Below are 18001 nucleotides of genomic sequence, written 5' to 3'. Positions count from 1 at the left end.
TTGGCTGTAGACGAACTATGACAGTTAGGGGATGTAAATAATTAGGTTCAAATTTGGCATAATTTTAGGTTCTCATGCTAGATTTTTGTGAATTTATGCTATGTAAATATTCACAATGCCGTTCCTCAGTGATGATAGTTTAAAAGGTTAGTTATGTTAGCTGATAAGGTATTTCATACATTAAAGGCTGTCATTCCCTATTTCCAACTTGAAAAGTCAAGAAATGAATGTAATGCTTCCATGTTCCCAGTTTTAATTTATTTGCCTTGATCATTTACAGATATGTTTATTACGTATACACTGGATAACCACCAGGAAGAACTTAATGAGATCCTCAAAGCCGCTGATATTAGTCTTCACTATTCGGTTACAGTCAAGTAGGTGTACAAGTGAATCAAATTAACCTGTAATTCTTAACTTAAATTTGTGTCAGAATCGTAATTATATTTGAAAATAAAGTTCTGCGCTTTGATACCTACATCTTATTTAACCGGAATTGACGATACTTGTTCCCGTAAGATGTTTGAGAGGAGGGTAAATGATTACTTAGGGGGCGATCACTTTGGTTTCAGGCATTTCATGGAGTGAATTGGGAAACACTAATAAATGTACTGCGGAAAATAGGAGTAGATGGTAGTCCTATCCGCGACCTGAACATGTCTCAGACTGCTCGGGTGCGAGTGGGTGGCGGTGAGTCCGAATGGGCAGTGTTTGGAAGAGGGGGTACCCATTATAACCCCAGCTTTTCAATATATATGACTTTAATTGACGCACTTTTCACGTACTATTGAACTCTTTCTTCAGAGTGCTTTTCAACTTTCCCTCACGGTACTTGTTCGCTGTCGGTCGTATTTGAGCCCCGGTGGCGACGGGGTAACGTCCTCATCTTCCAACCCAGAGGTCGCGGGTTCGATTCCTGCCTAGTTGTGTTTTCTTCCATCTAGGGCGTGGGTGTTAGTAAGGGTCTTTGATCTAATATAGGGTTTAGGTGTAAGAAGAGACTCCTCCCACTCCCTCCCATCTTCCCCCAATCAAGTCGTGAAATAAATATATGTGGAGGAAATGGTGAAAGAGCATGGGAGAAACTGGAGATGGGAATGAAAGTTGTTGGGTAATCAATATATCTGTAAGGTTTGGTAAATGTTAAAATACGAGTACAATAAATAGAGAAGGTGGAACAGTTTACTTATATTGGACCAACTCACTCAAAGTAGTGGAGACATGAGGAGGAGAATTGCATTAGTGCAAGACACTTTCACCAGGGGGAGGGGGTTGATGACAGGGATGTTGAGTAAGTAGGTTAAGAAAAGACTCATTAAAACTTTAATATGGGGCTTGATGTTGCAAGGCATGCATGGTCACTAAAGCAGGATGATAGGCTTAGATTGGAGGCTTTTGAAATTTGGGTGCAGAGAAGGATGGAGAAGATGAAATGGACAGAAATGAAAATAAATGAGGAAGTACTAGGTGTGGTGGGCACGGAGAGGGGTTTGTTGGGAGAAATCCTATGGAGGGAGGAAAAATTGTTGAAAGGCATATTGATCAGCTGTGGGATGTAGACTGATATAGAGAGGAGAATGTTAGGCAAACGGGGAAAGGGCAGGAATAGGATAGGGATGTTGTATGGAAGGAAGGAAGTATTTGGAATTGAAGTGGGGCTTACCTATTAGTGTTGGATGTCGGGTTGTGTTTTGTTAGGAAAGGCAAGTAGATGTATTGTTTGGTAATTGTATGGCGTGTGCCCATCCAAAGCCTACCTTAGCTGGTAGAATACCAATAATAATATTATATCCATTTAAAAGAAACACTTATTGTGGGCTAAGATGCATGTAAACTTTGATTTGGGTTAAAGCCACTATCATGGCATACAGTCAAACATTAGAAGTTATGAGACATTAATTTTGAATGCTTGAATTCTTAGGAGGAAAGTCACAGTAAAGCTGTTACTGAATTAACCAGAACTTGTCTTAATTGAAAGTATTCATTTATATATATTTTAACTAATTAATGTATGCAGAAATAATATATAAAAAAGAATAAATTTTTATTAATTAAAATTTTAATTTCAGTTTTGTCAAGTTATTTGAAACCAGTACGATTCTGGGTGATGGAATTCTTTCAAATCCAACTAAGTTGATCCCATTATGTGATGGAGCATTGCTTGATGCCCAGCAAGCTATTATAACTTTGCAGAGCACCAATTTGGCGAAGAATTATACCATTAAACCAAAGGTTCATGCCAGAATGACAGGTCAGTAATAGCTCTGGTTTATGCCAAATATGTGAAGATTGCTAATCATCCAGCACAGAATTTTCAGGGCTACAGTACTCTAGATGAGTGGAGTACAAAAATACATAGCATTGATCTTTCTTCCACCTATTTAATTTAAACCTTGGCTTGAGAAAAGTAATGATTTATGATGAATTCTGACAATTTACCAGTAAATCATGAAAGCCAGCTATTTTACACAAATCTGAAGGAACTGATTTCAATTGAAAAAAGAGCCTGAATTGTCTTCTGTTAATTGGGACAGTATACCATTAATTTGGGACTTGGTGACAGCAGTACATTCTTGAGGACAATCATAGGGAAATTAAATGCTATTTTTCGTAATTTGTGTCCTAAGTTGTATATCCTACTCTTCTCGTAAATGTATAGAATCGTAAATGTATATAAGCCTGCACACACTTCAGTTTGTTACCTGATGATGATGTAATTCATCAAAACCCAGTCGTAAAATTAAAATATTTTATCAAGTGGAAAAGTGCTTCGCTCAGTCATTCATTATGTTCAACTTCCACCACATCACGCCTGAAGCTACTCAATTTGTTCCTACTCTTCTCATTATTTCATTCAGAATATATATTAAATGTGGTTCCATTTAATAAAATAAAGAAAGTTTCTATATATTCCTCCACAAGGTGTGAAACTCATGATGTAATACCAGAACACAATTATTTATCTGTTAATTAATGTAGAAAAACTAAAACACAGCATTCATTAACTAATTTATTTATCAAATGATTCAGTCATCTATCACTTACCTCAAGACTGGCTAACTTTAATAAATTCAAAACTGTATATCAACTCTTAATGAGCATCTGCTGAATTTTATTCAGAGGATAACTAATTTCTCTTATTGCTTCTATTCTTGTTCTTATGTGCATTTCATCTCTAAGCTTGTATTTTCTTTTGTCCTAATCATGATGTATTTTACTTAAATATCAACTAATTATCATTGCTCGTAATCCACGTACATATATTTGGAGCAAATGATTAAAGAGGCATAGGAAGAGTTGGAGATATGAATGAAAGTTGGCCGGGAATCGGTAAAATCAGTTAGGTTTGCTGAAGACTAAGCTATCGTTTGTCAGTCAACCAAGGGGTTGCAAGCATTGCTGATTGAATAGGAAATTCAGTGCAATAGATATGGGATGATAATCAGTGTAAATAAAACTAAGGCAATGCGATTTTTCAGAAAGAGAAAGATTGAGGTTAACATTAAAATAGTTGGGCAAAAATCAGAGCAGGTGGAACCATTTATGTATCTCAGAAGTGTTTTGGACCAACAGGGTCAAAGTAGGAGGGATGGAAGGAGAAGAATTGCACTAGGCCAAAAGGCTATCTCAAGGAGGAGGGAGTTGATGACAGGAGCGTTGAGGAAGGATGTTAAGGAAAAGCTCATCAAAACTTTGATGTAGAGCATTGTTATGTAGGGTGCTGAAACATGGTCCCTGAAGCTGGGGGATCGACATACTTTGTAGGCTTTTGAAATGTGGGTGTGGAGAAAGATAGTGAAAGTAAAATGGACCAAAAGGAAAACAAATGAGGAAGTACTTGGTATGGTGGGCCAGGGGAGGGGATTGTTGGGGGAAATCATTGTGAGGCAGGAAAGATGGATGCAGAAAATATTGATTAGCAATGGGATGTTCAATGCTGTGATAAGGGGATAATGGTGGGCAAACGAGGAAATAGCAAGAATAGGATAGGGATGTTGGATGGTAGGAAGGAATTCTGTTAGGATGAAGAGGAACTTGTTGTAGAGTAGGATATTGGATTGAATTTCGTTAGGAGAAACAAAATATTTATTTGAGATTTGCATCCAACCAAATCTACCATAAACAGTAGATTACCTAATGGTAATAATAATATCCACATATTAAGGGCATTTCTCAATGTTAGGGGTAGCTGATTAATCAGGTCAAATCATGTCATATTCACTTGTCCTGATGTGTCAAAAATAAGCAGAATCCAGAGTATTTGATTTTAAAATATTGTATAATAAGTTGATAAATTTATTTGAATAAAATTGTGACCAAAATAAATAATTATTTTTTTCACAGCCCTCCCAGTTTGTCCTGAATTGCATCGAATTACACTGCCAAGAAATAATGATGTGGGTTGTTTCTTACGGTTTACCGGCACTGTGGTCAGGACTACAACGCCTAAAATGTTGGAATTTCAAAGATCCTATAGGTGTACAAAATGTGGCCTAACATCTGTGGCAAAGGTGGTATGATTTTATTCAGTTAATGCAATTCTTTTTACAGTTGTTACATATTATAATTGATTAATGAAATATTTCAGGCTGACTATGATCAGTTCTATGCAATTCCTATCCCGTCAAAATGTAAAAATCCAGAGAGCTGTCCAGGAACAAACTTCTCAGCTATGCAAGTGATTAACTCTGAAAATTTTAAGGATTTCCAAGAGATAAAAATACAGGTATGTTTTGCTTGAGTTTGTGGAGCATGGACTTCCATGCTAGTAAATGTGATAGTTAAGCCGCTTAAGGTTGGCCATGACTACAATTGCTTTTTATTACTTGTGTTAGAGGTGGGAATCAGTAAAATATTAAAAAAGTATCGTTTTCAGAGAGAGAGAGATAACTGAATTTCTGAGTAAATGTATTTTTTTATTGTTTCCTTTCCTGCATTAATTATGCTGCATGCTGGATTTCCTCCAATATTTTTGGTAAAACTTGAAATATGGCTTAAATTGTGCCTTTGAAGAGTGTTTAAACTCCTAAACTCAACAGAAAACTGTAACATTTACCCTCCCCAATGTGTGCCTAGAATTTTCCATTTTTTCTATCCCCTGAAAGCAAACAACTGCCTTACCCACTTAAGACATTGCTACAATGCTCTGCATTGATGCAAGTAATGTGTGATGTCAGATAGTAATGTCACCGAACAGAGCTGTTTATGTATTATTTCAGAGCAGAATTTTGTGGCTAAGCATTGCATTTATGTAATTTTTGGCTTTGCTTTGTGTATTACTTCAAAATTAAAAGTACTGAGAGTTGGATGTATTGAGAAATGATGAGGGTAGAGAAAGAAACTTTGCTCTTCCAGAAGGAGCAAAAATAAATAATAATTTTTTTCACGGCCCTTCTTACTTAATCTTTCTCTACCGTCATCATGAAGGCATTACACAAAGTTAAGCCTGAAACTGTTATTTTTATTGAGAAATAATGTGAATAAAAATTTTTGCAAAATTCTTTGAGGATAGTGTGAGAAAAAGTACATCTTAAGATGACATTTGAGTTGAGAGATGGTTGTGAAAATTTTGGGTTGTTGAGATACTTTGTGGGAATCCATTTGTAAAACATGAAGAAAGAATCAAAGACTTTACATTTCCACAGGATAGAATTTATTGTTGTTGATTAGTTTCGCTACGCTGTAGCATAATCTGGAAGGATTACAAAAAGTTAACATCATATATCTCGTCAATGGGTGGTGCTACAGTGTAGCAAAACTAGTTGACAACAATAAATTCTTTCCAGTGGACACACAAAGTCTTTTATTCTTCCCTCATGCATGACATTTGAGTTTGAACATTGTGAGTGTGGCAAAAACTGTTGCACGAAAATTGCTTTTTTGCCTGACCAATGAAATCAGCTTCACTCCTAAATTATCAATGAATGCCCCTACTGGCCCTTTAGGATCATTTTTTTTCATTTCTTTTTAATTTGTTCACATTTTATCACACCAGAATATTTTTCTGCATGCTGGGCTTATTATAGAAATAATATGATTTCAAGCATTTAGGTCATTATTGGCAACAGAATTTGGAGAAGGGAGATTTATTTATTGCTAATTCAATAATTCAATTTGTTTTATTAGGAGCAAGCATCTAAGTTGAGCATCGGCACAATACCTAGGTCTATGTGGGTCACCCTAGAAGATGACTTGGTGGATTCATGCAAGCCTGGTGATGACGTTACAGTTTGGTAATATATTTTGATCAATGAAGTTGAATTGTTTCTTACTTTTAATGGGTATCTGATTCCACTTTAGTTTTGTTTGCTGGGGAAAGAATAGGTAGCCCTGTGGATAGTGTCCTAGGCTTCCAACTGTGGGGCTAAATTGCAACAGTTTCAAAGTGTAAAGATCCTTCGCCTTGGTGGTGAGTCGAATATGGATCCCACAATTGATTGGTTGGTGTTTTAGCTGATTAAGTTGCCCAAGGTCAAGGAAAATTATTTTTACACTGAAATTGTTGCAATAAAATGCACATTAGCGGATGACTCTTGACATTTACTATTTGGCATCTCTTTAAGTTTTTTTTGTATTTGTGGTGTGCTTAAGTTTGATTATGAAATAGTCCCTTCCACGCTGATGTGTGGATTTCACATGGCGTTGGGTACTAGATGTCCTCTAATCATACCTATGAAACCAACCTTCTGCTTGAATACTTTGGGCTATTTTTTGTTTTCAGAATCTTAGATTTAGAATATATAGTGACATGAATAAAATAGTTATTAATAAATGAAAAAGAAACACTTTGTTCCAATCCACCACTTTATTACAGGTACGACTAGTTTCGACGCTACGGCATCATCCTCAGGTACAAAGTTTAAAGTCACAATCATTGTATATATACCCTCTTCTGGAAAGGGTGGGGGAGTTGTGGGAAGAGGGGGCGGGGAGGGGAGTACGGGGGTAGGTACGAAAGAATGTGGGAGAGGGTAGGAAACACCAGGAAAAGCGTTAGTGAGTGGGGGGGATTGGAAGGTGGGTTAAGAAAGGGGAAAATTTCATTGGTCGGTATAATTTGAGTCAATGGCTAATGGGGATAAAGGTACGGGTTAGGAGTCAATGGGAGTTAGGGGGAAGGGGTTAGAGGTTCTGTTTTTCTGTTATTGCTAGGGAGGCTTCCAGGAGAGGTGATACGTTTTCAAACAGAATGTCATTGAGTAAAGGATGTTTCTTCATTGTTCTCCGGATCTCCAACTCTTCCTTCTTGTCCATCCTCCTCCCTTTTTCTTCACGATGTAGAATTTTGGGGATGAAATCACTGGTGTGATTTTCCTCCCACAGGTGTTTGGCAAAGTGGGATTGGGCTAGGTTACACTTCTTGTAGCATCTCTTGTGTTCCTCCGCTCTTGTCCGCACCGCTCGACCACTCTGTCCGATGTACCTCGCACTGCAATCCCCGCAAACCTGAGGATGACGCCGTAGCGTCGAAACTAGTCGTACCTGTAATAAAGTGGTGGATTGGAACAAAGTGTTTCTTTTTCATTTATTAAAATGAACTTCCACAAAGTTGAGGCTGAAACTATTGAACCAAAATAGTTATTATTAAGATTATCCCCCCCTAGAAAATCTCAAAATATACAAGTCAATGGGGCTGAGAGAATCTGCAAATTTACTTTTGGCAGGATTTAAATGAATGAGTCCTCCTCCAATCATTGTCAAACTCAAATGCATGTTCGCCACTTAATCAACAGTGGAATTGTCATTGTACTTGTTGCAGGAAAAACTACTTTTCACTCTCATCATGATTACATCACCCCAGTTATTATCTGCATGTCATATGCCTATTTATTTAGTCTGTAGTTCTCGTACATTTTTTGTTAAATCTTAATGAAATTGAAACCTTGGATCCTTGCACCCATTTTATTCTAGTGGCACTGTTCGAAGACGTTGGAGCACCCTGAGTGCTGGGAATAAGAGTGAAATAGAGCTTTCGCTGCAAGCAAATCACTTGCAAGTGTGCAATGACCAAAAGGCCTCTGTACTAGTTACACCAGAAATGAAAGATGAATTTGAACAGTTTTGGAAATATCATTCACGTCATCCACTCAATGGCAGAAATATTATTCTGGCCTCATTGTGCCCTCAGGTATTTCAAATGCTTTTATTTTACCTTTGCGTGAAGTACTTGTTTTCTTCATGTTCTAATTGTTCACTTTGGATAAATTTTAAGACAAAATTTATTAATGAATAGCTCTTTGAAATTCATGGAGTCATATACACTAGTGTAAATGAAGAAGACACTTTTTATGATCCACTTATTTATTTGATGCATGTGTTTTGATGTCTAGGCTGAGGCACTAATTATGGAGATTGTGAAGGCCATTCCCCATCCTTTACTTCCGTTTATGAGAATTCTAGCCATTTAAACCAGACCTCTTTATCTCAATCTTCACCTCCATCATTTCCTCTGGTCTTTCCTCCCCAGGTGGGAACTCTTTGGAGAGAGACTATGGCATACCAGTGTAGTACATCAACCTAGACCCACACCCTCTCAGAATATTCCCCCTCCACTTTCAAGGTGGGTGCATATGTATCCACACATTGTATTGGAACATAGTAGCTATGATAATGCCTAAGAATTGAAGCACTTTTTTTTTAAGGTAATCTGCTGGATAAGGTAGATTTGGATGGACACAACTACCAAATAAATATCTGCTAACAAAACACAGCACAGTATCCTACTCCACAACAAGACTCACTTCATCTCTGCGTACTTCCTTCCTCCCTTCATCACGCCCAACTTCCCTGTCCTTTTCCTGCCCTTTTCATGTTTGCCTAACATATTCCTCTCTAAAACAGCCTTCAACATCCCACTGCCAATCAATATGCTTTCATCCATTTTTCCTGCCTCCTAATGATTTCTCCCAACGATCCCCTCTCTTCGCTTACCATAGTTGTTTGTTTTCCTTTTAGTCCATTTTACCTTCTCTATCCTTCTCCAAACCCACATTTCAAAAGCCTCCAATCTACATCTATCATCCTACTTCAGGGACCATGTTTCCACACTGTACATAACTACGCTCGATATCAAAGTTTTGACAAGCTTTTTCTTGACATCCTTACTCAACATCCTTGTCATCAACTCCCTCCTCCTTGTGAAGGACTCTTTGCCTAGTGCAATTCTTCTCCTTACGTCCCTACTACTTTGACCTTGTTGGTCCAAAACACTTCCGAGATAGGTAAACTGTTCTACCTGCGCTAGTTTTTGCCCTCCTATTTTAATGTTAACTCAGCCTTTGTCTTTCTGGATAATCGCAAAACCTTTGTTTTATTTTTATTGATTCTCATACCATATTTAACTCACTGAATTTCCAATTCACTCAGCAAAGCTTGCAATCCCTTCGCTGACTGACAAACTAGAGCATGGTCATCAGCAAATCTAACTGATTTTACGAATTCCCCTCGTAATTTCATTCCTACCTCCAGTTCTTCCTATGCCTCTTTAATCATTTCCTCTGCATATGGGTTGAACAGCACTGCTGGTAATGGACAACCCTGCCGTACACCTCTTCCTAACACTGCCCATCTTGTCTCTCCATCTGGTCACTAACTTTCTAATGTGCTCAGCAATGCTTGTACCTCCTTGGTTGACTGCCTAACTAAAGTTTGATCATCTGCAAACCTGATTTTATGAATTCCCCACCATCACTCATTTCTACTTCTCCAGTTCTCCCCATGCTTCTTAAACTATTTCCTCCACATATGCATTGAGCAACACATCTGATAATGGATAACCCTACCTTACTCCTCTTCCTTAAGCTACTGATGGCTCTGTTTCAAACCAGCAATATAGATTCATTTCCATGTCTTAGATAGACTGATGTTAACACAAGATTTGCTTATGAAAAATTCCCTTTACACCTTGCCTTTGTTAGATTCCCATTGCTTATTTATCAGCAATGAGATTCTAACGAAGCCACTAAAGGGAAATCACCTTAATCCTTATTAGTTATGTTTTTCTTTTTCAATTACCTCAGCAATTAAAACAGGACTAGCTTAGTGGTTCTAAGCATTTTTTCTAAAAGCAAAATATCTATAGTATAAGGCCCAGTCTGTCCATCAAGTTCATGTAGTGTGTTAATGCAGTATGATTAATGAAAAGTGCAGGGAGTGGTTCTAGTGTTGTGTGACTAATAAGAGACCATGAACAGGTATATGGGCTGTACCTCATTAAGCTGGCAGTAGCTGTAATTTTGGCTGGTGGTGTGCAGAGGATAGACCCAGGCTCAGGGACAAAGGTGAGGGGTGAGCCTCACATGCTACTTGTTGGCGATCCTGGTACGGGCAAGTCCCACCTCTTGCGCTTTGCCGCTCGGATTTGTCCGCGCTCAGTCTTCACCACAGGGGTGGGCTCGACGTCAGCCGGTTTAACTGTGACTGCTGTAAAGGTAATTGCTGTTATAATCTTCTCTTGAAAAGCTCAGAATTAACAATATGATGTTCCATCTAATGATAAGAAAGTTGGATGTGATTTAATTTTTTTTAAATTGTTTAAAATCAATTTTTTAAAATGGAATTGAAATATATCTATCTACCCTTAGGTATCAAAAGTGCTAACATGTGGAATAGATAGGATAAAGAATTGACTTATGGTGGACCATAATCTGTTGAGTGATCCAGCCATGACTCACTTTGCACTGATTCATACAGATGGGCATGGGACACCATTTCTCAGGGCTAGATTGCCACCGTGGTCACAAGATGGCTACTCGTTCAAGGAAAAGTCAGGCTAAATTTCTTCAGGCATTCAGAAATAATGGGGAAAAGGCCATTTTTTTTATTCAAGAGTAGACATTAAAATTGGAAATATGACATGGCATTTCAGAATCATGAGTGATTTTTTTGCCTTCCCTTCTCTTAGGAAAGCAGTGGTTGGCAGTTAGAGGCTGGCGCTCTGGTGTTATCTGATGGTGGTGTTTGTTGCATTGACGAATTCAACTCTATTCGAGAGCATGATCGAGCCAGCATCCATGAAGCGATGGAGCAACAGACCATCAGTGTTGCCAAGGTCACTTATTTGTTGCTCTCTTGCTTGGTTTATATTGATATTGGGGTGATGTTATGCAGATAATTTATTGGGAGGAAGAAATGTAATTGTTAATTTAATATTAGTCTGATAAAATTGGATGATTCCACTTCAGTAAGTGTTATATACTATGCTATATGCTATAGTATAATATATGCTATACTATAGCATAGTATAATAGTATAATATAATAATAGTATAATATAATAATAGTATAATAATAGTATAATAGTAGTAATAATATAGTAAGTAGTAATAATATAAGTAGTAATATAATAGTAATAATAGTATAGTCTACTATTACTACTTATAATATAAGTAGTAATAGTATAGTAGTAATAATAATAGTAATATATTATTACTATTATTATATATAAGTAGTAATAGTATAATAGTATAATATATGCTATACTATGCTATATATGCTATGATATATGCTAGTATGCTATATACTATGTCGTAATGTTACAGTAAATGTGTGTTAAATATTTTGATGATTTATGGTAATATTAATACATAAGTTTCTATTTTTGTGGGATTAAGAGTGGCATGAAAATTGTTTTGAGTATACATGTGTAGGACAACCTACACGTAATGCACTACCAACACTATACATAGACCTCTTATTTTTTGCTTTCATGCCCTATATTTTATAAGTTTTCTGTCCTCGGGAATTCATTAATCAATAAGGAGGAGGCATAATCATACACTTGTATTATACCTGGATATAGTACGCAATACCCTATTTCCAGCTTGCTGCTTACATGTATAGTTGCTGTACGATTCATTGGACTCAGGGGAGAGGGAATGTTCTACACAAGTTTGATATTGCTGGTCAGAGTCATTTTCCTGTTGAATTTGAAGAGAAATTTCATGTGAATCATGTACATTATATTAAAGTGTGCGCTAATAAAGTGAACTTGAACTATACATTTATGTTCGCTCTTCTCTTGAATTTAATTATGCTATTTACATCACATTCAAGCTAATGAGATTGATTATATACATGAACCAAATTTTAATCTGAGAAAGTATCTGTCTGGTATAAAATAAATTCAACTGTTACAGCATATTTTTTTCTACAGGCTGGACTTGTGTGTAAACTAAGTACCAGGTGCTCTGTTCTTGCTGCTACAAACCCTAAAGGTCAATATGATTCAAATCATCCAGTGACTGTTAACATTGCAATAGCTAGTCCATTACTTAGCCGATTTGATCTTGTGCTGGTGATGCTTGACTCCCGGAATGAAGACTGGGACAAGTATGTCCATCAAATATTTAGTGTTCATTTATCCTTGCTTGTATTTAATCTATAGTGTATGTATGTCATTGTTTTTATTCACATCAATATGTTTCCCTGCAGCATGGTTTCCAGTTTTATTTTGAAGGGAAAGGACCCTTTAAAATCCATGGAGGTAAAAAAGTCAGCCAATCTCTGGAGTTTGGAAAAACTTCAAGCTTACTTTTGTGTCATCAAGCACCTTAAGCCAACCATGTCAGATGCAGCCAATAAAATACTGAGAGAGTATTACCAAGCCCAAAGGAAAACGGATCTACGCAATGCTGCCCGAACTAGTGTTCGTATGCTAGAAAGTTTGGTAAGGTAAGTTCATATGTACCTGAAACAAGAATATGTTTTTCTATGAGAACTCATATATCTAGTGTCCTTTGTGCATAAGCAGCATAGCAAGGCTGCATACAAAATGACCAATCGAAGAATTTCTCTGTTCTCTCTGAGGAGATACATATATGCGCATTATGCATACTTAGCAGTGGTCGGGAGTAATCTGACCATAGTAATTTCTACCTAATAAGTAACATTAGGGTGGCCATCAAGTTGGAAAAGAATTGGGAATTGCTGTTTCTTCAAAAATTCTGTAAAAATGGAGTCAAGTTCAGAATTTTATTTAAAAAGTCAGTAATTTGAAATGTAAATCAGGATTATGATATGGGAATTCCCAATGAAAAATGTGTGCCTTTTAGAATTAATTATAGGCACTGTGATGTGGTACAGTTAACTCATTTGATCGCAAAACACTTGGTAATTTTCTACCCTTATTTTTTGCAATGCCTGACTACTGGTTTCAATGTTTTCAAATCATTATCAAAAGTACAATGTAAACATTCAGTGGCATATGACTTATATGTATACCTGTTCGAGATGAGGAGAGGGGGAGGGATTATTATACTACAAGTGGATATCCTAACCCTCCCCTTTACCTCCCTCCCCCTTCCACACAAGATCCTCGAAAAAATACCAACTTTGAGTTGAAAGACAATTAGAAAAATTGAGCAATATTCCTTGGATCAACTAATAAGAATTGCATCATCAGCATGGTTTAAATGATGAAAGGGTGGTGGTCATCTATAGGTATAGGAGAACAGGTGTTTGAGTACATTCAGACAGTGAAGCTCCCATTCAATCACAATGGTACTCCCAACTTAACTTTCTTGCTTCTGTTACATGAAATGAGTACCTTAGAAATTAGTTCAAGGATCCTTCGGTATAGAATATTTGATGTTTCTCGGGCATATTGATTCTGTGAGGTTTAATTAGTATCAGGCATTATTAAAATATGTATTTTCCACACCATCATGATCGTCCTCAAGCACTTTATTTTGTTTTCTAATATAAAATTCATTATGTTATTTAGAAATTCTCTTGAGAGTTATTAAACCATTAAATTACCAAATTTTAGTAAATTAAGGTTAGGCCAGAGTATGCAATAAAATATTTGAAGGAAAACAATTCATTGCATCATTACAGATATTACCCCTTATTTGATGTAAAATAATTTTTTGTAATAAAGATTCAATCAAAACTAAAATGAAGAATTTTAGAAGATTTTCTTTGTCCTGATCCAAATCACCTGAAGTTCATTTCTTTTTTTCTGATGTTCATTATCAATATTTAGTTGAAATATATTTTAGAATCACGTAGATGAAAGTGTTCCTTCGAGGAAACTCAATTAATGAATACGATCTATTCACTGAATCAATGCCAAACGTTTACTCTGTACTAAAAAAATTAAACCTTATGCTATTGATATTTTACAAACTAACATTTATGCCTAATTATTTATGCAACAAATTTTTCATAGGTGGACATCCAAATTATCATCAAATTTCTGAATAGACAGTTAATATTCTGGGAGATATTTTTTGTCCATAGAAAGTAAATGGAGAGTAAGAATGTAATTTACAGACCAGATCAGACATAAATCAGTAATGACATATCAATCTTCATTTACTTCATAGGAATGAATCCATCCCCTACTTAAACTGTGTACTCCAATCCTGCATTTGTATATCAACTTCCCAGTTTTTATACTTTCATGTGGTATTAGCATTTGGAACAAAATCCTGACTTCCCTCTTTTGGCTGACTACATACTTAGTATTTGGACTTATTTTCATTGTAGTCTTATTTTTTACTAATCCAAGATGCTCTCTTTTGAATACTTCCTAAGGTTATCCCAAGGACATGCAAGGTTAATGTATCATTCTGAAGTAACCATCATGGACGCTGTTGTGGCAGTATCATTAGTGGAGTCTTCCATGCAAGGTGCAGCGTTGATCAGTGGAGTCAATGCACTTCATGCTTCTTTCCCTGACAATGCCACTGATGAATACAAAGTACAAGGTAATTGTTCATTTAATTGTTATTGATTAAAAGAAACTGGATTGGAGAGTATAAGGTTGCCTCATGGGAAATTTACCTAGCCAGTTCAATAATATATATTTAAGGGCTGCCACTCCACCCAAGTCAACTCTGATATAGAACTGTATTTATAAAGGACTGTTAAGCTAGCCAGTTCTGTGTTTTTCCTGAGCATTGTTAAAATATTGTGTGAAAAAATATGTAATATACACAGAAAGTTAAAAAATTAATTATCATTTTGTAAAAATTTAAGAAAACTGGATGAAATTAAATATTTATTTTAATATTAATAATCAACCCACTTAAGTCATAAATTCTATTTTAATAAACTATCAGAATACTGAGAGTGCAATGTGTCATATTTACAGCTGAAACCCCTCCTAGGGCCTGTTCAGAAAATTATGGTACATCCTTGCCAAATCAAATTTCAAGATTTCTTATATGGAGACTAAGTATAAGACAGATATAGGTAATTTGAATGCATGGCTTATTAAGAGGTAACAGAAAACAAAATCACTTAAGAGATCTCTTTGGTTTGTGTTCATTTTTTTGAGACAGTATTTTACTGAAAACAAAGCCTGACAGTTCATGTCTCACACCCAAAATAATTTTGAAAAGTTTTATACCCAAGAGGATGTATTAGAGCACCAATGTCAATTGGATCCACACATAAATGTCCTGTGTCAAGATGCTTGTCTTAATATGGCCATGCAGTTGTGTATGGAGTCCTGTTCTACACTTAGACTCTTGCAAGGGATATCACACACAATTAAATTTTCAATTCATGAAGGCTGTGAATTACTTTTTTCAATTTACTGATATTTAATAATTACACAAAATTAATATATTTCATTAAGTCCCAGCTGACCTCTATGATTTGAGTATATTTTCTGTCATTGATTCCATCGCAAAACGTGGACACTTGGCCGTGATTGTAGTGACCTGTATGTACATAGGTTAGATCTGAAGTCTGCAACTATTTCAATGCCTTGTTTAGTTATGAAGATTACTCCATTGTTCACTGCTAAAAAATAATTTTATGACATTCTATTACATTATTCTATGTTATCAATTGTAAGTAGTATGATAGAAGTACCTGAAAATTTTGCCTTATTTCTGTTATTAATTTAGGTCTATTTACTTTTCAGTTGACTTAATACTCAAGAAATTAGGATTAATGCATCTTTTGAAGGAAGAAATAGAAGATATCAATTCTCAGTCTTCCTCGTTCATGTATGAAAGTAGCATTAGTCACAATGATGTCCAAGATGCAATAAGCTATTCACCATTAGATTCGCCAAAGGTGAATGAAAGTACTGACAGTGACTTAATAACACCCACCGCAGAGAGTAGTGATAAAACAATGAGTTCACCATCTTTCCAGAACAAAAAAATCCTACAGCCAGCAACCTCGTGTATTTCAACGGATTATTCTACCATCAAAACACAGACGCAATGCAACAATGAAGTCGAGAGTGGGAGCACAAAGTCCTTACTTTTGTCGGATAAATTGCAAACCGTGCTTGCGGGGATAAAGAGAAATAAAGACAAGACATTATATGGTGTGACTGAATGCCAAGGGAAGCATATTAAACCACGTACAACTGTTAACAAGAAGAGAGCTGTGGAAAATAATAATGGTTGCAACGAAAAGAAGAAGTCTGTAAAAAATGCCAGCTCGAGCCATAACCCTGATACTACCAAGGGAAAGGACTCAGCAGAGGAAAGAGTAAGCAAAACTAGTCATGATGGAATACATTTAGTCGATGAAGCAATCGATAGAACCGAGGATGGAGGAGGGTGTATCATTTCTGTGAATGAGAATAAGAGTAATAGAGGTAATGATATGGCAGGCAAAGTTACAGAGCTGAAAAATAGGTTCTCTTTTCAGAGTAAAAAGAGAGTAAGTACTTCTGATCATGTGGATATGAGTAGCTTATCAACAATGGGTGATAATGCGAGTCTTAAGGGAAATGAAAACCGTGATGCTGTAGTCTCAGTTTGTGTCCAATCAAACAACCAATGCAAGTTGTCTGAAAATGAAATTGGCAAGGATGAAATAGCATTATCAAGCAGAAAGTCTGTGAGTGAAAAACATGAACTAAACACCGATGACTGCAGACAGAACAGGCTTGGTGGTAAGGGATGCACAGATAGCAAATCTAAAAGAGTGAATGAACTGGTGATGTATGCCAAGTGTTTTTCTGCCTCAACACCTTCATTTCCTAAAAGCCAGAAGGACATTTCAAGTTTTCCAAATACCCAAACTTCTTCCCAGGTGTTCAGCACAGGCGATTATGCAGATGATGATATTGATTTTGATATTTAGTGTCATATATATATATATGAGAATTTTGTTGAATATTTCCATAGATGCATATTTTTTATATTTAAATCTATCAGTAATGATGAGTGAATTGTGTGATGCTCATGGTACTGTGATAAATAATGGAATTTTTATGAATTAAAAAAAAGAGTATCAACTCCATATTGTTTCAGAGAAACTGCTTATGTCAACTAACATTAGATACTTCATAATTTTATAATTTTTTTGAAGATGGGTACCTTCAATTTGAATTAGTTCTGTATAGTTTGATTCATTATTGTGCATTCATGTGGAGTATATGTCATCATAAGGAAAATAATGAATTAATCAAAATGCATTGGATGTCAGAGGTTTGAAACCTGTGGGACAAGTGAGTTAAGATTCAGATTAGGGAAAGTTGTACAGTAACATATCATGCAGTATTTTTGCATCCTATATATTGACCACTGGTGTTTACTCAATGTGTAAATATTATTGTAGAGTATAAATAACACTTTATGCTGTCATTTATAAAACAGAAATGCAGTTTCAACCTTAAGAGTGATGGTTATGTGTCAAAACTGATTGGTAGTTTATAAATAATGAGTTATCTGTTCATTTATAATCTGGCATTTTTACGCTGTAATTCCTGAGATAAATTTTTAAACAGGAGAATCTGTTTCAAAGTTTGTTAATTAGAACAAGAGGTGAAATTTTTGGAACCTTATTCCAGAAGAGCTTACTCCTTGTTGGGGCATATTACCCTGAAACTGTGATTGTGTGACAGACTATCACTTCTATGTCCTCTACTGAAAAATGTTTTTTATACTATGTACAATAAGGGTAGAGGAGAGAATGGTTGGGCCCAGGATCCAACAATTATTTGTACCCAATTCCAATGTTTTATTTTCTAAGAGAATACTTTAACAGAACATTTTCATTGAAATTAGATCATCAGTTGTTCAATT

The 18001-nt window shown here is 36.0% G+C and overlaps 1 protein-coding gene across 1 annotated transcript; it reads left to right on the top strand.

Annotated features, from left to right (window-relative positions):
• The first annotated feature begins 115 nt into the window (after positions 1-115).
• On the top strand, positions 116-17057 carry LOC139695471 (uncharacterized). Its single transcript, XM_071594256.1, has 13 exons — positions 116-146; positions 281-377; positions 2070-2251; positions 4345-4511; positions 4589-4726; positions 6127-6233; positions 7912-8128; positions 10194-10430; positions 10904-11050; positions 12154-12329; positions 12432-12671; positions 14538-14710; positions 15877-17057. Exons 1-13 carry the CDS (start codon positions 116-118, stop codon positions 17055-17057), a joined length of 3093 nt encoding a protein of 1030 aa, XP_071450357.1.
• Positions 17058-18001: the final 944 nt, after the last annotated feature.

The sequence above is a fragment of the Hetaerina americana genome, unplaced genomic scaffold, assembly GCF_022747635.1.
Source record: "Hetaerina americana unplaced genomic scaffold, ioHetAmer1.1.p SCAF_6, whole genome shotgun sequence".
Lineage (NCBI taxonomy): Eukaryota > Metazoa > Arthropoda > Insecta > Odonata > Calopterygidae > Hetaerina > Hetaerina americana.
Note: the sequence above shows the minus strand (reverse complement) of the source record. Positions and strands in the feature narration are given on the sequence as shown.